General features: G+C 35.3%; 1 protein-coding gene across 1 annotated transcript in view; it reads left to right on the top strand.

Annotated features, from left to right (window-relative positions):
- The window catches only part of pou6f2 (POU class 6 homeobox 2), a 115,546-nt gene that overhangs the window by 10,830 nt on the left and 80,232 nt on the right, over positions 1–24,484 (top strand). The window contains exon 2 of the mRNA XM_081352606.1: positions 17,261–17,358. Coding sequence (XP_081208732.1) covers positions 17,261–17,358 — 98 coding nt within the window. The remainder of the gene's footprint in view (positions 1–17,260; positions 17,359–24,484) is intronic.

Raw genomic sequence — 24,484 nt, 5'->3', positions numbered from 1 at the left:
CCTCTATGACTTACTTTCTGTAGAACACAAAAGGAGATTTTTAGTAGGATGTTCACGCTGCTCTTTTCCATACTATGAAAGTAAATGGTGAGCAAGATTTTCAAGGTATAGTGACCCAAAAATGTAACTTCGGTCATCACCCTCATGTCGTTCTAAACCTGTATGACTTTCTTTCTTCCATTGAACACAAATTAAGATATTTCTGTCAGGACCACTATTGTCAAAGATGATAGACAATGTCAATTAGCATACATTTTGGATTGGCAGAATAGTTCTGTTTTGGGCAAGAACTCCCACCCATACATGCAGCTTAGCATGGATAAGTGGAAGGAACGCAGCGATAACCCCCTTAGGGTAAACAGAACAGTGGCATGTAACTTTAATGCAACGCATAATTTTACTTGTTCCTGCTGACTTTTAACTACCTTAGTTAACATGAACTAAGAATGAACAATTCTTCTTCAGTATTTATTAATCTTAGTTAATATTAATTTCAACATTTACTAATACGTTATTAAAATCAAAGGTTGTATTTGTTAACATTAGTTAATGCACTGTGAACTAACATGAACAAATAATGAACAGCTGTATTTTTAATAACTAACATTGACAAAGTATTAATAAATACAGTAACAAATGTATTTCTCATTGTTAGTTCATGTTAGTTAATACTTTAACTAATGTCAACTAATGAACCTTAGTGTTACCAAAATATCTATATGGCAGTTTTTCCCTATAGTATCGATGTCAAATAGTAGCCACGTGGCTACATAAATACAGTAAAAAAAGTTATGTTGTGAAATATCATTGATTTCAAATAAAAGTTTTCTATTTGATTATATTCAAAAATATATTTTATTTATGTGATGGCAAAGCTGAATTTTTAGCATCATCACTGTGTCACATGATCCTTTAAATATTGATAACAGTTGTGCTGCTTAATATTTTTTTTGTGAAAACCGTGATACATTTTTTCAGGATTCTTTGATGAATATAAAGTTCAAAAGAACAGCATTTATTTGAAATAGAAATCTTTTGTAATATATAATTGTGTCCTTACTGTCACTTTTGATCAATTTAATGCATCCTTGCTAAATAAATAAAAGAAAAAAATCTTACTGACCCCAAACTTTTGAATGGTAGTGTACATACTGTACTAAAAGGTAGATTTTATTTGACTCGTATTTGTATGTAGACGCCTTTGAAAGATGTCTGTGTTAGGGGGAGGAATGGACACTAGTGTGGCTATACAGCCGTAGGGTCAGTGGGCGATGTGCTGGCCTTGACATTGTCTGCATCTGGCGTCTTGCTAACACCATCCACAGAGTTCTTGTTGTCACCCCCACAGGCTCCCATAAACCTCCACTTGCATTTCTATGTAAACGCTATAAACAATGACAGAAATGACACGCTTGCAAGAAATGACAAACGTGGAAACTAATATTTTTACGGAAATAAGTAGTATGGGGATACAGACATTTTGAGGTTGCAAGCAGAAAATTGCCCATTTTTAAAAGGAACAATGTGGAAAACATAGAATTGGACTGTAATAAGAAGGAGAATACCAAACAAAATATGTCATTTTTATTATTACCATTATTTTAGGTTTTGTTTCTAGTCTGCAAGCTGTGACTTTTACACAACAAAGACAAGCAAACGTGCTGCAAGTATACAGACTACGCCCGAGAATACAAGATGAATGAGCTTTTACTTCCAAGTACAAAGAAGTTTACAGGATTCTACTCTGACGAGTTAAAAAAATAATGAAAAATATGTCCCTCATTTTCTTTCCCCCGATTGTGAGCTAATAGCTATTAATATTCTTATTCACAAAAAGTCAGAGCGAGAGTGTTAAACCGCCACATGAGAGCCGAACAGAACACGTAGAGAGATGCACTTAGAGAGATGCCTCACAAAAACGGCGAAATAAGGAGAGACCTTACGCTGAAGACGGACAATGTTGGAGGTCAGAAGGCGGAATCCTATTTGCCACAAATATGCTTAAGGTAATTTAGGAAGAGCTCGGCGTCAGTGAATAGCATGGCGACCCTGGCATTTTTCTGTCTTCGCTCTAAAAGGGTTTGATTTTCTTCAGGCAGGGTTGGCCTCACATCCTGGCTTTGCAGATGGGCCTAAAAGGATGAGGAGTCATGTGGATGGATCTTTGTCTCTTTCAACCCTGCGGTAATCGAGTTGACATTGCCTGAGGATGAGAGAGAGGAAAGGCTTCTTCAACAGATGTGGCCGTTTGTGTGTTAATCTTCAGATCACGCAAAATCAACACCCTGTCCTTTTTTTTTTTCTTTTGCCTTTTTTTATCCGTCCTTTCTTACAGATGGATTCTTTGAGTTTCTATCACTCTTTTAATAAAATAAATGCCCTTTCTTCTGCCCCTTGCTTTAATTCTGTTTTCTTCTTTTCTCCCTTTTCTCTATTTTTGTCTTCACCTCGGTTTCTCCCCCTCTATGGTTCTCGGATACATTGATTCATCCTCATGTTTTTATATTTTCTATAACTAATGCAGTTCTGAACAAATTTTTCTGCTGTTGGGCACTGAAAGCTTCCTCTTATTGAGCTTTTGTTGAAAGAGCGCCTTCCTGTTTGATTGAGAGTTTAGTGCGGTTTTTTTGGAGTTCTTCTGTCCACAAGGAGGTTTAGATTAAGAAGCGGTGAAGCTGTGTCATTCAGATTTATGGGGCTTTAGATTGACACCAGATAGATTTACAGTATATATTGTAGAAATAGGTTAGGATTTCGCTGCATGTCCATTAAGAGGACATGCTTATACAGTATATTTATCACATTATATCTGTCAATGTCTGCTTTGAATTTTATTCATCCCTGACTTCTCTATATCATTTCGTCACACTGCCATGTTCAGAATACTATACTGATATTGTTTTTGCAGCATAAAGTATGTATAATGGCTATAGTGTACAATCCTCAGTATACATGGATTACCCGGATAGGCTACGTCTGTCAAAATATGCAGTATACATAACATAGAACAATGAAATAATGTATCCCACAATGTAGTGCACTTGAGTCGAACTTCCATATGCATGTTTTTGTTATTATTAAAATTCTGGCTGATATTTATTTCAATGAAGTGGCTGATAAATATATTGATAAACGATAAATGGCTTATTGAAATATATTGAAATTCTACATAATTTTAATAAATAATAAATAAATCTAAATAAATAGAAAATAAAACACTAAAATGCTAAGTGAATGTAGGCATCACAACATTATAATGTATAGTATGAAAAAATAAAAAAATCTGTGATATTTGTTAAAGATTACATTTAGCAATGTTACATATTTTAATTATCAAATTTAAAAAAAATAGTTGTTTATAAAATTTAAGTTTAAGTGAAGATTACTGTAAAAGTAATTTTAATGTAAAAATAGCAGATATAAGCGTGCACTATTTAATATTTCCAATTTCGGCTGATACAGCTATATTCAAAATTCCATCCCACAATTTATAAATATTATACATGGATTACCCTCAAGTTAGCCACTACAGTTTATCACTACTGTTTGACATTTTTATCATTACATAATACTAAAAAAAATAACAATATGTGCAGTATTCCATTCTATGTGTTCAGTGCCATATGCAGTGGACAAGTACTCTATTCCAAACATCGCCTGTGTCTATTTCCCTGGTTTCAATTGCCACATTAACAAAATCAATAACCCAACAATTTGAACACAATTGGTTGATTATTGACAGGATTTACAATTGTGTTATATGTGACCTGTCAGTCATGTGGCCAGGGCTTTAAACTTTAAACTCTCTGTAGCACAAATGCAATCTATTGTCTTCCATGGGTTTTAACTTTGATTGATCCTGTGGTCAACAATACATCAGCGGTGCTTAAAAATTAAAGTGTGTTATGTGCCCTAAGCAAAATTATGAATCAAATCATAAGCTTTGTGCCAATACAGTTTAATGTGTTTCAAAGAGGTCACTGCATCAGACTTAATGATTTGTATTTACAGTGGCTTCAATCTCAGTCATATTTTAGATCCCAATGGAGAAGATCAATACATCACTAAACATCTTTCAGTTGGATTGGTTGGATCAATAGATAATTCAGATAATATCATGCACTCTATTTTGTGATAACGCAACACATTTATGGCCTGTTTCAGTTCATCATGCCTTTTAGATGGCACAAAAGCAAGTGGGACGTTTACAGTGCGCTTTGTAATTCAAATTGGTTTAACCGCGTGATAGTGAATGAGATGATAAATAGACGAAAGATCACAAAGTGTGGGTTGTTTAAGATCGGGTTTGGGGGGCTGTCGATTCTGAATAGCCTGAAAGAGCATCTCTCACCATCACTGACGTTATGACATAATGTATTTCCTTTGAAAGAGTTAAAGCCCCTCTTTTATGGAAGGAAAAATTGATTCATAAATGTCTGCGGGGGCGAATGCCAACCTCTAACCGAGCCCTCGACAATGACTTGCTATCTGCAAGCTATTTGGCACTAAACGAGATGACAACAAATACATTGGCTTTTGTAATTTTGCATGCGCTGTCCTTGGCGGGGTGGTGGGGGGTGTTCACTCGGCATTGAAATGTAACATAGATGAGATCAATTAATACCATTTTGGTTCCCGGCATTGATCTGTGCCCGTTCAACCTCACTGGATATTTACCACTCAAAAGATCAGTGGAACTGAAGGCGTTTAATTAATTTGATTAATTATTAAATGAATGAATATGCTTTTATTCAGCGAGGATGCATTAAATTGACAGTAAAGACATTTATAATGTTACAGAAAAAAGTCCTTTTCAAATAAATGCTGTTCTTTTGAACTTTTGAAACAATCTTATATCAAGTCGTGACGTATCAAATACTTTTTCTGGGTCCAAGTCTCTACTGAGAATACTATCTCAACATCCATTTATGAGCACTTTTCATGAACAGCACATCTTTAAGTTACGTTTTTAAAAATGCATGGTGTACACTACAGTTTCAGGTCTCTCTGTGTCCTGGACACAATTGAATGATTCATAAGTCCAATCACTGTCTGGCCACCTGAGATTTCGATATGGAGAAAAGAAGATTTCAGTAGTACTACAGCATACCACAAATATACTGTATTAGCACTGTTGGTTTTTGCTTTTGAGAGTTTGGACCTGGAAACGCTGATGTGTGATGCCAGCTTTAACAAACAGGGACGCGTTTCCCGAAACCATTGTTATCCAACTATAGTCGCAAGTTCTGTCGTTACCAACATAGTTCAACCATAATTCCAATAAAAGTTTGCAAACAGCATCGCAAACTTGCGTGGTTGGAACTACAGCTCTTGAGCTGCGGTTAGAAGCGTAGTTAAATGACGTAGATTTAAATAGATAATGCTCTTGGCAACAATAAGCAAGCTAACATGAAGTATGAGGGAAACCTCAATAAATCAAACATCAAATAAAGCAAAATGACATGGAACAAAACGAGTGAAGCAGTCATTAGGTGCCATGTTCGTTACAACAGCATCTCTGAGATCTCGAAAAGATGCATTAGAAGAAGTATTACTCCTCTTCCTGCGTGTGACGTCATTAACAACAGTCCTATATTGTTGAACCAATGTGGTTCCAACGATAGAGGTGCAACCATGTCCTTACTATTTTTGAAACAGTCGTGACTAGTTGGTTAGTTTCTGTAGATCTGCTGTACAGCAGAAACAAACTTTGTTGCATTATTTTCCTGTTATCTCTGTAAAGCTGCTTTGAAACAATCTGTATTGTAAAACGAGCTATATAAATAAAGGTGACTTGACTGGTAGGAGTTACATCGTTGTATGGGAAACGCACCCCATTTTTTCTCATAATTTTCCCATTTTTTCTCATAATAACCCTCAGATTATCTACTAAAATACTGTCATGGCGACAGCATTGACGTGGCAGCATTGCGAAACGGAGTTTTGCTCAATCGATCAAAGAGATCTTGAGGCACGCTCAATTGAGGATGAACTTTCGGCCTTAGAATCACGAATACAGGGGCTACTGGAGAAACATTCACAGTTATGTGAACGGAAAACTTTGTTGGAATCTTCCCGGGTCATGGATACTTCACGGGAGAACCGCTTCGAAGCACCTTCAGCATCTACACCGTCAACACCAACACTGGGGATGTTCACTCATGAGAGGAATGCACCTCGGATAAAGACGGGTCAAATTTGTTTTACACCTGCTCCGTCGTATAATGGACCTTGGCCATATCAGCGCAGAAAATCCCAGTCTAGAGCCAGGACATTGGCCTCAACGATCCCGAAGTTTGATCTCACTATCAGCAATCGATTTGAGGCACTCAGATCTCCAGTTGCCACAACTATGTCGTCTCCTTCTTCACCCGGTAAAACGCTTATCATTGGCGACTCTATCATTAGACATCTTGAAGTTCAGATAAATCACACTACTGTGCAAAAACATTGCTTTCCTGGAGCTCAGGTACTTCACATTGCTACCCAAATCCCAGCGATCTTAAACCCTGACAAAAAAGTGGACAAAGTTGTTCTGCATGCTGGTGTGAATAACATTAGACTCCGACAATCAGAAATTTTAAAAAAGGATTTTAATGAACTGCTGGAAGCTGTCCGCTACACATCGCCTGGAACAAGGATTTTAATCTCCGGACCACTCCCAACATATAGAAGAGGTAATGAATACTACAGCAGACTATTTGCATTTAATAACTGGTTGGAATCCTTATGTAAGAAGCAGAACTTGGGTTTCATTAACAATTGGGATCTCTTTTGGGAGAGAGCGCGTTTTTATCGTGCTGATGGTATACATCCCAGCAGGACTGGAGCACAATTTTTGTCGAGAAACATCAAAGCAGCATTGGACAAAGTGTGACAAGTATGCAGCATCCCTGTAAGAAGTTATACTAGTTTGAAACCACTGATTTTAGAACAGGGATGCAAGCAGATCAACAACATTGAAGTTGTTGTCTCCTCAAGGAATAATATAAATAGACGAAATAATCATCGGAGAAAATCGAATTTATTGATGGTGAGAAAGGATTTGAATAACATATGTGAGGCTTCTTTGATAAATGAAGGAAGAATAAAGATGGCACTTTTTAATGTAAGATCAATCACAGGGAAAACCTCTCTTATTTATGATATTTTATCGGAAAACAGTTTAAATTGTATGTTTTTAACTGAAACATGGCTTGATCAGAATGGGGCTATATCCCTTATTGAGGCATGCCCACCAGCTTATACATTCTTGCAAAAGGCTCGCTGTGGCAAGAGGGGTGGTGGAGTAGCCGCTATAGTTTTGCAGTCATTGCCCTGTAAAGAGATTGTTTTCGATGATTTTACTACTTTTGAATATCTAGCAATAGAAATACTAGAAATTAAATGTTTAGTTGTAATAATATATCGACCACCTAAGCAAACGTGCTTTATATCGGATTTTTCTGAACTTTTAACTCTCTGTGTTACCAACTATGATAAAATCCTGATTGTGGGTGATTTCAATATCCATGTCGATAACAAAGGTGATCGTAAAGCAGTTGAGTTCTTAGAGGTTTTAAATACTTTTAATCTTACACAACATGTCAATGGACCTACACATAATAAAGGACATACGCTAGATCTCATAATTTCACACGGCATTAATGTAAATTTAAATGAAATAAATGATTTAGCAATCTCAGATCATTTTTGTTTATTTTTTGATTACAAAATTAACACTATGCTTCATCACAAAAATAAAATAGTTAAAAAACGTTATTTTAATACATTGACTTCTGAGTCCTTTGCTAATGAGATTCTACAAACGCCTTTAACTTTAAGTGAAATGCCTACTGTACATGATATGGTTGATAGTTTTAATGCCTCTTTAAAATCAACTCTTGATGTAGTGGCGCCAGAGAAAACTAAAAAAAGATCGATATCTAAAAATATGCCATGGAAAAATGAACGCATCTGTCAGCTTAAGAGGGAATGCCGTAAATCAGAGCGTCTATGGAGAAAAACTAAATTAACTGTTCACCGTGAGATTCTTGTGTTTAATATCTCAGAATATACAAAAACAGTGCGCTCCGAACGACAACAATTCTATTCAAAAATTATTAACGAAAATAACAAAAATCCCAGAATATTTTTCTCCACTATAGATCGTCTTTTAAATAACAAACCGTATAATTGGCTTGATCAGCCCTCGGTAACTATGTGTGAAGATTTTGCTACGTTTTTTAATAATAAAATAATACAGATTAGATCTGCCATTGATCATACTGATAATTTTACTATGGATGAACTGGGAAGTCCTTCACACTACAAAATTGAAATATTCAGGACAGTTAATAAAGAAAATCTTGTCCAAATTATCTCTCAGCTAAATTCCTCTTCCAGCTATTTTGACCCTATACCAACAGTATTTTTTAAAGAGGTATCGCACTGTTTGATAAACTACATCCTTGATATAGTTAATTGTTCTCTGGAGACAGGCATCTTTCCTAACGCTTTTAAATGTGCTGTTGTGAGGCCACTCTTAAAGAAAAGAAACCTGGATTGTTCTCTCTTTCATAATTACAGACCAATTTCTAACATACCATTTTTAAGTAAGATTCTAGAAAAAGTTGTATTGCAGCAGCTTAATAATTATTTAGATGAATATAATATTCGGGAGAAATATCAGTCAGGTTTCAGACAAGGTCATAATACGGAAACTGCAATATTAAAAGTAGTGAATGATCTAAGATTAAATACAGATAAAGGCAATGCCTCAGTTTTAATCCTTTTGGATCTAAGTGCAGCATTCGACACAGTTGATCACTGTATTCTGTTAAACAGACTGGAAAAATTTGTCGGTCTCTCTGGTAATGTTTTAAATTGGCTCAAAACATACATAACAGAAAGGATGTTTTTAGTTAATATAGGTGACTGTATATCAAAGATGCATGAAATAACACATGGTGTTCCACAAGGATCAATTCTTGGGCCTGTTTTATTTTCATTATACATGCTCCCTTTGGGCAGCATAATTCAGGAATATGACATGAATTATCATCTTTATGCTGATGATATACAGTTATACATCTCAGTTGAGCTAAGAGATACTGTTGTATTAGAGAGGTTGGCTGATTGCCTGTCCAGCATTGTAAAGTGGATGAACAAAAATTTTTTGAAATTGAATGAAGACAAAACTGAAATTCTTATTGTGGGCCCAAAACATGAGCGGGAGAGGATAGAAGCTGGATTGGGTCCCTTGGCAATGCAATCTAAGAAAGAAGTAAAAAGCCTAGGTGTCATTTTGGACTGTGAAATGAATTTTAAGTCTCATATCAATCAAGTGACAAAAACGTGTTTTTATCATCTGAGAAATATAGCCAAGATTCGTCCTTTTTTGTCTTTGGATGATGCTAAGAGACTCATTCATGCTTTTATCTTCTCTCATCTTGATTATTGTAATGCTATGTACACTGGCCTACCTAAGGGCTCTATAGCAAAGTTACAGTTGATACAAAATGCAGCAGCCAGAGTACTAATGAAATTAAAAAGGAGAGAACATATTACGCCGGTTTTAATGGAATTACATTGGTTACCAGTTCACCAAAGGATCGATTTTAAGGTTCTTTTATTTGTTTATAAAACTCAGCACAATTTGGCACCTTTATACATTTCTGACTGTTTGTCAAGATATGCTCCTAACCGTAGATTAAGATCCTCTAATGCTAATCTTCTGGCACATTATACAGTTAATTATAAACGATCAGGTGGTGCTTCTTTTAGCCACTATGCTCCAAAAATTTGGAATTCTTTACCAAATGAAGTGAAAGAGGCTACTAGCATTCATATTTTTAAAAGTCAGGTTAAGACACACCTTTTTAAAGTTGCTTATGAGTACAATAATATTATGTGAAGTTGTGTATAAGTCTTTTATTTTAAACTGTTATTTATATGTATTTTCTTTTTATATTGACATTGTGTGAATTTGTTTTTATGTTTGTGAAGCACTTTGCGTTGCATTCCATGTATGAAAAGTGCTATATAAATAAATGTTTATTATTATTATTATTATTATTATAATTGCCATTTTATGCACTATCTCACATCTAATTTCTTATTTTTAATTTTTAATATAAAATTATATCCATTACATCTGCACAAATTATTGATAGTATTGCCATTATCAGGGCTTGTAAAGGTTGTTACATTTTGAGTTAAATAATTAAGAGTTAAGGCACTCCTTATCACCCTGCTTATAAAATATGGCAGCCATTGAAACTATATATATATATATATATATATATATATATATATATATATATATATATATATATATGCAGTATATATAACTTCATAAAACTATTCAGAGATCATTGTCTCACCCCTGTTTTGAGGAAGGTTTTATAGAAAAAAAGAAAAAACAGTTGAACTCTGACCTCTTGGTGTCTTAGCCACTTTATCAGAACTGGCACATCTAGACTCACTAGGTGAGGTTTTCTCCCTCTTGCTGTCGCTCCGGATCTCTGTTGTGTTTAACCTATAGATAGGGCTACACAGAGGAGATTACAAATGAGACACTGTCTGACCAGCTCAGAGAAACCCGGCCTGTTGGTGCCCATCGCCCGCTCTGTGAGAGGATGGGCGAATGTTTCAAAATACGCTCAATTATCAATACCTTTATAAATTAGTGAGCGAGGCTGAGTATCCATAATGGTCCTCAGCGGTTTGATAAGTGGTTTCTGTGGTGCTGTAAGTCTGTCAACCTTGAGAAGCATGCATGCGCATTCTTCATTGTCTGCGAGTTTATCGAAACACCCTCAGGCTTTTAAACTAAAACAATAACTAGTACTTGCAGTTTGGCTGCTAGTACATGGCATTTAGTTTGGTTGAGGGAAGTGATACTTCCCAGGAAAAATTCTCCTCAGCTAGAGTGTGTATCAGTTCTTTAGACAAAAGATATCCTCAGCGCTCAAAGAGTAATCCACTTAAGGCGCAGGCTGTTTTAATAAACAGGTCATAAGAACAATGGGATTGGGTAATGGGAGTGAATCGCTGTTGATAATCCCCAGACACCCCATCACTCCTCCTTCGGCTTTTTAATTTTGTTGCATGGAGGAGGAGAAAAAAAACACACCGAAACCCCCCTGAGATGAGGGGCCTGTACATTTATTCATTATTGATCCGCCTCTCTTCAACTAAAATGTGTTAACTTTACTATTATTTGCAAAGGGATCAAGCATTCCCCACTCAACCAATGAAAGACACCGGTTCAATAGGCCACGCTTTGCTGCTTTACTTATAGACGCGATATATTATTCACAACTCGCCAAGTTACACCAAAAGCATCAATGCGTAACGGAAGCATTATTTATATATGATATTGTCATGTGCTCTGTCAATGCGATGCTCCTCATCAATTATGCAGCAGAGCGATTCCTTTGATTAGAAGCGGAATCTGCTTTGTTTTTCATTTTTGATATTGAGCTCGTGAACATATGATAATGGAGTCTGACACTGGAGATTTTCCTCTGATGTTTGTCATTTGCCAAACTTTGAGACAAACACGTCTTCGCTGCATCATTAGTTCTGTCGCTCATCTGGAACATCAAATACGGGACAAAAGAGCGCTGTGATAATATGTGATCATCCCACAATTACAAAAACAATGGTAATAATGCAAAACTTTGTTTGTGTCATCTTTTTGCTTTATTAATCTTTTAATATATTTTTCTGAAGGATTGTGTGACACTGAAGACTGGAGTAAAGATGCTGAAAATTCAGCTTTGTGATCACAGGAATAAATTACATAGATTCATATATTACTGTTTTTTCATATAATTACTGTTTTTTTTCTACTGTATTTTATAGTATTTTTGATCAAATAAATACAGCATTGGTGAGCATATGAGTACGAACAAACACAATCTTACAGTCCCTTGAACTTTTTAAGTGCAGTGTACGTATAAATTAGTGTGAAAACATAGCATGAAATAAATATGAACAATAGAGTCATTATAAAACATCACAGAAATGACTGAACTATATTGATATGAGTGATTTTTTTGATAAACAATTTATTAAATTAAATACATTTGATTTTGATTGATTTAAAAAAAGAATGTAATTACTAATATTTTATAAAATATTTATATAAAAAAGTATATCATTTTATATATAACACTAGTTTATATATAATTATTATTATATATAATTATAAAAAAAAAAATTATTTATGCATCATATCTCTCAGTCTGTTGTGTTTGTTTGATTGATTGATTGATTGATTTATTGACTGACTGATTGATTGGTGGATGGATGGATGGATGGATGGATGGATGTTTGGTAATTGTATGATAGTACTCAATGATCAAGCCTAACACAAGAAACACAATTCAACACAAGAACACTGTTACTATTTCAGAAACAGTCCAAACTACATGATTTCATTTTTGAGTTATGACACATTTATTATTGACTTTTCTTCTCTGGCTCAATTTTCCTCACAGGCAAGATTTATGTTTTGGCAGGAATTCTGAGGAAACCAGAACTAACTAATCATAATCTTGTGGTGTAGATAAAAGCACACATCAGAACGGCTGACCGCTAACCAAACAATAGTGGGGTTAAGCGTTCCTCAGGTGAGCGGTCATCAGCAGATGTTCTTCATAAGTGTGCTGGGTCGCTTGATTACAAACTCTTTTTATTAGGTTTGACCAGTGTGTATGTGTGTGTGTAAGATTAGGGCCTGGGAGACAGGTCTTTACCCTCCAGTGATCTCTGGAATAATGAGGGTATGTTACCATGGTGATTCTCAGAAAAGCCTCTATAAGTGAAGAACCATTTAAAATCAGTTGCTTTGTTTTTCTTTGTCCATCACTGCCTGCCTGCTCCTAGTTATTAAATGTACAAGAACCGCATGGAAGTGTAGGAACAGACAAAAATGTAGTAATGACACAAGTTACAGCAAGCTAGTTTTGTCCGTATTAGTTTTAATCTACTCTGTGTTTCATGGTACAGCTTTTGAGAGAAGAAAAGAAAGGGGAAAATCATACTACATATAAGTAGAAAAAGCAATATGTTGGATTTGAGTAGACTCCAGCCCTGACCATGAACCAAAGGCAGTGTACCACAAAAATAGATGACTAGCCATAGCCATATATCTATTATTAGCTAGCTATACCACCCAAGACCATGCCTGATTCTTTCCTGACTGGTTAAATAGACTTGGCATGGCATGGCATGAGCTCTATGTGTTAATTATACATGATAACATATTTGAATGATGCTTTATTTTTTTTTCTCTCCATAGACTTAATGGTTTTTATACTGTACAAACTGTATATTCTATCTCCTTACACTAACCCTACCCCTAAAGCTACCCATCACAGAACACTTTCTGCATTTTTACATTACAAAAAACTCATTCTGTATGATTTATAAGCTTGTTTACCCATGGGGACCTCAATTTAGGTCCCCACTGTGACACGAGTTCCCATGAGTCTGTGTGCATTCAGGTTGAAGTCCCCACCGGGATAGAAAAACAGGTACACACACACACACACACACACACACACACACACACACGCACACACGCACACACACACACACATATATATACACACACATATATACACACACACACACACACATATATATATATATTTTTTTTATTCTACATAACTATGTCTATTTCTATTTACGTGTATATATATATATATATATATATATATATATATATATATATATATATATATATATATATATAAAGTACAATATATATAAAATATAAAAAATAGACAATAGACCATATGTATGCACAGATATCACGTTATATACAAATGCAAGGGAATGTAAATAAGAGGTATGGTGTGCTAAATAAATATAGGTAAGGAATAATTGACCTCAGGCAATTGAATTTTAGATAAATAATGCACACCAAAGGTGGTAATGCGGTCACACTGCAAAGCCGCGTTATTATTTCTAATAATTATTATTTCTAATAATTCAACAATTATTCCGCTTAGTGTTTTAAAAATAGTGATTTTGATGCTACAATTCAAAAGGCAATTTGACCGAAAACGAAAATATGGTCAAACTTAAAGGGATACTCCACTTTATTTGGAAATAGGCTCATTTTACAACTCCCCCAGAATTAAACAGTTGAGCGTCGAACTCCGCGTCTGGCGGTACCACTTTTAGCATAGCTTAGCTTAGCATAGCTTAGCATAGATCATTGAATCGAACAAGACCATTAGCATCTCTCTCAAAAAAATGACCAAAGAGTTTGATATTTTTCCTATTTAAAACTTGACTCTTCTGTAGTTACATCATGTACTAAGACCAACGGAAAATGAAAAGTTGCGATTTTCTAGGCTGATATGGCTAGGAACTATACTCTCATTCCTGCGTAATAATCAAGAAACAGGCGCAATTCAGGCGCTGCGTCATATCATTACGCCTAATTTACATAATTTAATATATAAGTTTTAAATAGGAAAAATATCGAAACTCTTTGGTCATTTTGTTGAGAGAGATGCTAATGGTCTTGTCCGATTCAATGATCTATGCTAAGCTATGCTAAAAGTGGTACCGCCAGACCCGGAGTTTGGCTGAATGGATTAGAAAACGGTAAAACTTAACTGTTTAACTCTGGGGGAGTTGTAAAATGAGCCTATTTCCAAAAAAAGTGGAGTATCCCTTTAAAATTGGCGTTTCCATTCTAATTATGCTTTTAAACGAAAGTTTGCCTAGATTGCATTTTGGCGAGAGTTACGCTTTAAGCGTGTGTGAATTACCTGTCTGTGCGTCTCTCAACTGTGTTCGGCAGCAGCGTCTCTAATAGCGAAACTGTATGTTTATCTGCTCCAAGAACAGCGCCGTTATTACCTTGCTAGTGAGAAATTTTAAGTTGTTAAACTATTTTACCGATTAAATTGTCAGAGCAGCTCTGACAACATGCTTCTGTTCGAGTGTGTGAGTGTACTGTATGTGTGTGTGCGTTTGACTGGAAGAGAGAGCGGGAGAAAGAGAGTATGTCGTTGTGGGTTTTGGTTGTTTTGCTGTTGTTGGCTGTAAGGACTTTGAAATAACTGAAATCAATTGGCAAAGTGATATGGAACTGTAATACGGTAAAGACCTGCCTGGAACTACTTTAGCTGTGCATTTCCCTGAAAATAACTGCACACCTTAGAACGTTCGTCAACCAATCAGATTCAAGAATTCAACAGTAGAAATAGTGTTCTGTATTGCACATAATGAGTCCCAATGTTCCAGGTTCAAGTTAAGCTCTATATCGACAACATCTGTAACATTCTGTCAGTTTACCACAGAAAATACACTGCCATTCAAAAGTTAGGGGTCTGAATGATTTGCAAAAACATTTTTTAAATAAAAGTCTTTAAAGGCCTGTTCGCACCAAGGACGATAACTTAAAAGACAACGATAAAGATATAGTTTAAAAATCGTTCTCAATATTAAATAATAGCAGAGTTCACACCACAGCTGTAACGATAACGGCAGAAAGAAACAATATCGTTGGAATCACTTTCAGAATGATTTTATCCAGCTGATGAATGACATTGACAGCCAATCAGAATCCATCTTGCTGTAACGAGTTCGAGCATTTAACGACAGACAAGCACGCGCTTAGAATAATCAGAACAATATCATCTGCTGGTGTGAAAACTGTTATAGTTATCTTTATAGTTATCGTTCTTCGTGTGAAAGGACCTTTATGCTGACCAAGGCTGCATTTATTTGTTCAACAATACAGTAAAAACTGTAATATTGTGAAATATTATTACAATTTAAAATAAAGATTTTTTGAACTAATCCAAAATATTGATAAAAACTAGTAAATAGTATCTCAATTATGTTATAATAACACTGCAGGTGTGTAGTGTCTCAGATCAGCACAGAACACAAGCATGTAAATTGATGTGTGGTTTGAGTCGCTGAATTAAGGATTCACTGCGAAGTGTATGTAACAGTGCTGATGGGTGTTTAGCAGAGAACACATGGTGTGCAGGCTCTTTTATTGGTAAAACGCTTTACAGCAGCAGTTACAGAGCACCCTACTGAGGGCTCAGTGCCGTCACAGCATGATACTGTCTCTGAGTGTTTGTATATGTGGTTATGGGAGGGGAAAATGGAGGAATTTATTGAAAAGGATTTTATTCTTTAAAGCTGCAGTCCTTTAAAGAATAAAGGATATTTTGGGTGAAAAATTATCCAAAATAAATGTTTGAGCAAGTACATAACCAGCCAGTGTTCAAAACTTGAATTTTGCTTGCCCAAAAATAATGTTTTTAATTCCAGTGGGACTGGTGGATTTCCACGGGAAATTCAAGCTTGCCTTTGCGTCATTACGTCACATCTGTACACATAAAAAGAAGGTGTCTCGGCTAGTGGGCTATATTGAGTGAGGATGTTGGAGGTGGAGATTTATAGCCTTTTCTCACAGCACTTGATATTATTAAACTTATCAATTTGATGGCGGATCCAGAAAGGTTCAAACGACAATCACCAGTGACAACTGGAGATTCAACTGCTGTAAAATAAAAAAGACTTTGGACTTTGGAGTGGCTGCAGAAAATAAGTGAATGCAACCGGGCCCATGCTTAAAAAACAAGGATAATATCGGAAGGGCTTTTGAAAGGTAAAAATTAGATTATATTTGAGTTTTAAATATGCATCTGATTACAGATACATGTGTTTGTATTTCAAAGAGAACCAGTTCTAAGGAACATTCATTTGTTGGTATGACAATAAGAAATTAGACTGCACAGCAATGGAAACTGAACTACAGGTAGCCCTAATACCCATTAAATGTAGTCACGCAATGCTGTTGTTTTTAACATTAACAATTTGAGAACAAAGTATTATTTACTCGGTTTGACGTGATATGATAAGCGATCGTTAGATTTAATCAGTGTGATTTACTGCAATGCTTTTTTTCCCTTAGTTGGTCTAACAAAAGTGGATGTTACTTACTTGTTCAGATGACATTTCTGGTTAAATTCTTATGTTGGTCATACTTCCTAAAAGTAGAATCTGTGATTCCGAATGACAGTATCCACTCCGGTGCGGCGAAAAACATTGGATTCATCCGCGCTGTGCCGTGCCGAGGCACAACCCACGTAAAGCTGATAATTCCGCGAATAACTGCAATTGCAGATTTTGAAACAGAGATGGCGACAAAGAGGAAAAACTACGGACTACAGCTTTAAGATTGGAGAAATAAGTCTGTATATCTTTTCTCTCTCTCTGTCTCGCTCAGGTGTTCGAGTTGGTTCAGTTCAGTCTGATGCCAGCAGCAGTCCCACAGAACATGGTCATATGGGTCAATCTCACCCCACGTACCCCATAGGACCACAGGTGAGAACACACACTTTTTCCCCTCACACCATTTCATTAACATTAACATGAAATGGCATTCGCATCCCATTTTACATCTGAGATGTGACATTTCTGAGTGATAAAATGAGTACAGGGTTTGATTTTATCCATCACCAAGTGATTGGATCATGAAAAGTGGGTTACATACTAGAATGGAGCCAGACTGAATGCGAGTTTGCAAAATTTGGCTAGCATTTTTCAAAAGTTACTCCTCAACACTGGTCTGACCGACTAACTAAAAATAGCATTGCTACTAACTTAATGTTTTCCAGTAGTGTAGAAGTAGCTCAGCTGCTTTTAAAATAATGTAGCTAGTGTAGTTTCAAGCTACTTTTTACAAGAACTAGCATAAGAAGTGACAAAATCTGCCATTATTTGTTGACCGATATCTATCACTAAGGCTGAAATATCGGCTGATATTGGCACTGGCCGATAATTTGACCAATAAGTGTTGAAAGCGGGATCTTTATTTTGACAGTGCTGTAACTTTTATTTTGAAATACCGTTGGTATTCAGCAAATGCACATTTATATCATTTAAACAAGTCTTTGAATGTCTAATAAACATTTAATCCCTTAATCTCACAAATTTTAGCGAATCCAGCTGTTAGATCATCTGAAGTGTGCATTTGTAGCCAGCAACATTTAGATGAACTTTTTTGGCCTTAAAGGGATATTCACTCAAAAATGAAAATCTGTCATCAACCTCAAGTCTGTATACTGTAACTTTTCTTTTTTCTTTCTTTCTGTGGAACACAAAAGGAGACATTTTAAATAGTGTATGTATTTATATTCCTTGCAATTACAATAAATGTTTTCAACTTTTTAAAAAAAGGACCAAAAAACAAAAGCACCCTAAAAGTATTATACTTTTTCAGTCCATATGACTGATGCATAGAAATGTACGTTGTTATTCACTGATAATCTTTCTCTCAATTGAGCCAGTGAGTAGAATTTGAGAACTCAATTCAACTAAATCAGACTGGTTTTATGAGTCAGAATCAAACCAATTGACTAGCAATAGTGTTACACACTTTGAGATGTTCACGAGAAAAATATGAACAATACAATGTATAACTCCTTAACTTTTAGTCTGTTTCTCACACATATCTCAAATGGCTTCTGAAAACTTGAAATAAATGGTGCACAAGTCATATAGACCACTTTTTTGATACTTTAAAAACATCATTCCCATTCATTAAAACTGTATGGAGAAGCACAGACAACTCTTCACTTTTTTTCTTCTACATTTTTGGAATAACATGGCATGTTAATAACATGTTAACATGATTTCAGTCAACTATCCTTTTAAGGAAATAATAGGGGGAAAAAAGCATTTTGATGATTTTATGATAACAAGGAGCATACCATCCAACCCAACACCTAACCAATGTCCCAATAAAACAAATAGACACCCACATACTCACAGGTGTTTTATAGGATGAGTAGAACAAACAAGCTCTTTAAAAAGATGAAGAATGATCATTTTGTGTTGCCATATCCAGCTCAACACGCCACAGCGATGTCCAAGCCCTTGTCTTCTCGTTCCCCTGAGCTCTGCCTTAATAGATGAACCCTGTCAGGACAGTCCCACAGAAACAAACACTTTTCAGCCACACTGCTCTCTCTCTGCGCCATGGCCAATTCCCTTGTTTCTGGATCAATATGTTTTGATGGATTCTCACTCTAGAGACGGATATTGTGTGCACTGCCATTACGGAACTGGATCAGTAAGAGGGCAGTTAGCCCTACATGGGTCCAACTCTTTCCTGTGCCTCTGGCTTCATTCGTACACACTGCTATCAGTCTGATTACGAGTAATCTTTCAGCGTTCCCTCCGCTGAGCCGCTCCCTCAGTTCTTATTAGAAAGAGGAATGGGATGGAGGGGTTTTGGGAAAAGAAAAGGGTAATTTAATCCCAAAAGCCAGATCAAGAAGGTATGGCGTGTTGCTTATGGTTCAGAGGTTCTTGGAGCCTCGTACATTCAGGACTGATTCTATTAAATTGGTGTTATTTAATGATTTCTCATGTTTTATCATGCCTTGGATGTTTCATGTCAAAATTAACATTCCCCCTGTGGTGAAAATCAATTAATATGCTTTAAGACAAACCATTTGCAAAATCATAAGTCCAACGCCATTGCTGAGTATTTTCTCTTTAAAACTGCAGTGAACCAAAGACAATCCTTGTAACCAATCAGGTCAATGTGTGATCGTCAACGAGTGGATCTCTGATCTCTGAGCGAGTGAGTGGAGGTGGGGCTAATTTGCATATTCATAGAACAGCATATACTAAATGAGGCAAGGGTGTAGAGTTATATTGCAAGCTATTTTAAGGCCATGACACTTTAAAAAAACTTTTAAATATGTCATTTTGGTGATCAAAGGTGAGTTTTAAGGGATAAAATGATTGACTACTTTAACATTAACATAAGTTAATTAACATATATCTATTCATTTTTTTTAATCACGTGCCTTGTCGTATTGTGCAAAATTATTCAAAGTGACTTGCTAAAACGACTTTTCTTACTGACTGACGTAACCAAGCTCTCCAACACCCACTTTTCACGATTCGGTTCAAACCTGATGGATAAGATCAAGTTCTGCCCTACATTCTCTGAATGAATATCCAGTTTAACTTAAAAATACAATGTCAACTCTATATTGAAGAATAATGGCAAAAAAACAAACAAACAAACAAACAAACAAACAAAAAATACCAAAAGCTACCATGGTATTTCATGTTTTTTATTAATACATTTTACTATAGTAATGTCGTGTTGTTTTGACATAAACCAGGGTTTGCCAAACTGGGGTTCATGAAAGAACTGCAGGGGGTTTGTGAATTGAATAGTGAAAGTACCATGGCACATGGCATTATATATTATTTATATTATATTATAATATAATATATATTATTATATATTATACCATGGCATTGTATACTGTATACATGTTATGTCAATAATATATGTTTTAGATAAAATTATACAGTAGCTAATGAAAACAAATTACAATGCAAAAAAAGATACTGAGCTTTTATACAATACAAAATGTACTATGAAAAACAAGATCTTCAAAAATAATCTTTACAAATATTAGTGTAATTATCACAAATTTGCCACAGTATGTTTGAAAAGTGTATTTAGCGTATGTAAATGGACATTTAGGAGCAGTGATGTGGTAGTGTGACGTAAACATCCCAAGGGTATTTTGAGTGAGGAGTTGTTCAGCCATTTTAAAGTGTGTTTTGATCCTGGGGGATCCCATTTCACAGACACGCTGGGGTTCAGATCAGTTTGTCAGCTGCCTTGTCGCTTAGAGAGAGGGCTGATGGGAAAACGGTGTGAGCCATTAGTGAATCTAACACAAAAAAAGAAAGAGAGAAGATCTGGTTTTCATGCTGAGTCAAGGAGTATACGGCCCTCCCATGATTCCTGACACAGGCGTTCTGCTGGACACTACACAATAGTTTGTATTCCTTGGCAAAAGCCCATGAAAATTCCAACAACTAAAGTTGTTTTTTATCACAGTGGATGCATGAAGTCAGTTGTCATCATGTTCACACAGGTGTCCTATAAAGTAACCAAAGGTGTAGTTCATCGCATTATCTATGAACATGTTCCACTAATGTTTGATGACCAGAAAGTCTCCTTTAAAAAAAAAAAAAGTATCTTATTGTATTCTGATAAATCTAACTTAAATAAAATGAATGAATGCATGAATGAATGCAATTTTTTGTATCAAGGAGATTAATCTTCATTTTCAACAAACTTGGGTGCAATCTCTTGATTTTCCATTTTCTCATTAAATATGTGTTTTTATATTCACATTAATATACCTGCTTAAAATGAGGGAAATTATATAAAATTCCCAAACAATTTATTTTACATTTTCTGGCACAAAATATAAATGCAATTACGTTTTTTACTGATTACTTAAACATTTAATAAAAATAATAATAATAAAAAAAAAAAACACTATGGAAATTACCAGATACTGTGTGACCTAATAGCATGAAATATGATTTATGATGAATATAAAAACATGGATTTTGCTTATTTTTCATTTTTTTAATAAATAACTGACAATTTTGACAAAAGTAGGGGCACTGCTGTAAAACCTTATAAAAGAGGTATATATACATATATTTTTTTCTTAGTATTAATAATACAATCTGTATGAAGTTATGAGGACAAGTAATTTTACGTGAAGTGATTGATAATTTAGCATCTTCATTTCCATTAAATAAAGAGTACATAAAATGAAATTATATATTTATCATAGGAACATTCCAGATATCTCTGATTAATTTCAAATTGCAAATGTTTTGTTCCAAGTCTCAAAAATTTGTGGTAATTATGCATAAAAAAAAATCCCTTCTACCAAAGAACCTATAAATGAACATATCTTTATATTATAGGCTACAAATAACTTTTAATACTCTGGTTAATCAGCATTATACCAAATAGACTCTGTGTTCTTTAAAGTTTGTCTTAAGCTTTAAACTATCCATCTGGTTTTAGTCATCTTCAGGCTGACGGAGGCTGTTGAGCTCTGTTGTTTAGGACAAGTGCCCTTTAATCATTTCCTCTGTACTATGAGTGGGGTTCAGAATGAGCCATTTAGAGTTAGTTGATTTGTACAAAATGCCAAGCTCAGTGCTATACAGTGCTGAAACAAACAACATGGAAAATGTGGTTCATGGAGGTTCTTAATTTAACCCTTTATTTATAGATTGAAGAAAAATCTACCAGTGTGCTAAATATTTTATGGTCCTATTTTTCTTAAACATTGATGTCTTGGTTTAAATGGATAGCAAAGCCTGATCTCAGTATACACACTGCTGTTAAAAAGTTTGTACTTTACCACACTTTAGTTTAGGGTCCAATTCTAACTAATAACTACGACTTTCATCTCAATAAACTCCTAATTACTGTTTATTAATAGTTGGATAGTTAAGTTTAGGAATTGGAATTTAGGATTCATTTTATGTGCTTTATAAGTGATAAAAATCAGCCAATATCCTACTAACATGCATGCTAAGCAACTACTGTAGTTAATAGTGAGGATTAGACCCTAAACTAAAGTGTTACCAAATTAAACATTAAAACAGAAAACAATCATTTTTATTATTGTAATTGTAATAATATGTCTCTTTTACTTTGTGTATTTTTGATCAAATAAATGCAGCCATGGTAAGCATAAGAGACTTCTTTCAAAAGCATAGAAAATTATTCAGACCCCAAACTTTTGCACTGTATAGTGTATATTCTTAGCTCTCAAGAATGTGTCAACATATGGATTTTTAAACTGACTTATTCAAAAAGCAAAGATTTCAAGCATATGAGCACAGAGGCAAACCAGGCAATGGCATTTGCTTTGAGATAGAGATGAGATGCTGGCAGACAATCTTTGATTTTGTGCCTCAAATAACCGACATCACACATACTTAAAACAGCAAGATTAAGCGTATGTCACACAGCTATGTCAGAAGAGTCTTTGTTGTCATCTACTGACTGGCTAATTGATTTTTGTGCACTTTTTATGTTTAAAGTGAATGAAATGACAAATGACATCTCTCAGTATAATCCACATTAAAGACTTTTTTTTTTTTGTCTTTTTGACAAATTCTTTTTGTCTGTTTGTTTTTTCCATTTAGATGGAAAAAGAATATTTAATAGTGTTGTTTTATGCTGATTAGCCCATTGGATTTGAGATGTTTGTTGTAAATGAAATATTAAAGCAATGAGTAAAGCCTTGTCTTATCGCACAGAAGTCAAATGCATCAGTGAACCGCTTTCAGTTTGAAAGGTTTCTCTAGAACCTCCCATCCCTAAAATGTTCGTTTTTAATGTTTGAATAATGCCACCACATATCTTTTAAAGTCATTCTATTCCATGTCATTACATTCTTTTTTTCTTTGTGTTCAAAAATGAGGAAAACTGCATCATGCCAGAAATTATTAAACTGCTTCAACCAGGAATGTTTTTGGCCTTCTACTTAATTTTAAAGTCCCCAAATTAAAGTTCATGTTGATCCAAACCTGTATAGTTTTCATTCATCTGTGGAGCTCTAAAGAGTTTGAGAAATTACACTGCTGTCAGTACACAAACTCATCACTGAGGAAACAATGCTTGAATAATCTGACTTAAATGGAAAAGTCTGCAGTAACACAGGTTGACTGTACAATATCAAGCCAAAGAAGCAGCAATGAATACTAATGGGAGCGATGATAATGTAACCAATGTGTAAGAGAGAGAGAGAGAGAGAGAGAGAGAAATTGCTGATATGTAGGAAGGATGATTAACACCTCATATCTCCATACTTCATAATATATTTTTTTTATGTCCATAAATCATTACCATTGGTTACCCTTTATGTCTGTTTGTGGGTTTTGCAAATATTTAACCAATGAAAAGTATTAAAAACAACACGTGACTAAACCTCGTAACTCCATTGGTTCCTCAAACTGTCAGTAAAACCTCATAACTCATAACCCCGCCTCAAACTTGAATTAAAGGGTTAGTTCACCCAAAAATGAAAATTATGTCATTAATGACTCACCCTCATGTCGTTCCAAGCCCGTAAGTCCTCCGTTCATCTTCGGAACACAAATTAAGATATTTTAGATTTAGTCCGAGAGCTTTCTGTTCCTCCAATGAAAGTCAATGGACGGCATACTGTCCATGTCCAGAAAGGCAGTACAGACATCATCAAGTAGTCCATGTGACATCAGTGGCTCAATCTTAAGTCTATCAAGCGGCGAGAATACTTTTTGTGCGCAAAAAGTAAACAAAAATAACGACTTTATTCCACTATTCATTTCCTTCTCTCTGGGCCTCGAGTGAGTTCACGTAGTGTTTTTGCGTAGCGTGTCTGTGTTGTTCGTCACACGCATCACACATGACCAGTGTCGGCCAATAGTGAGCCTACGTGTGACGTACAACACAGACGCGCTGCGCAAAAACACTACGTGAAAAAGCTCGAGGCCCAGAGAGAAGGAAATGAATAGTGGAATAAAGTCGTTATTTTTGTTTACTTTTTGCGCACAAAAAGTATTCTCGCCGCTTGATAAACTTAAGATTGAGCCACTGATGTCACAT

The sequence above is a fragment of the Scardinius erythrophthalmus genome, assembly GCF_964197995.2.
Source record: "Scardinius erythrophthalmus genome assembly, chromosome: 22".
Lineage (NCBI taxonomy): Eukaryota > Metazoa > Chordata > Actinopteri > Cypriniformes > Leuciscidae > Scardinius > Scardinius erythrophthalmus.
Note: the sequence above shows the minus strand (reverse complement) of the source record. Positions and strands in the feature narration are given on the sequence as shown.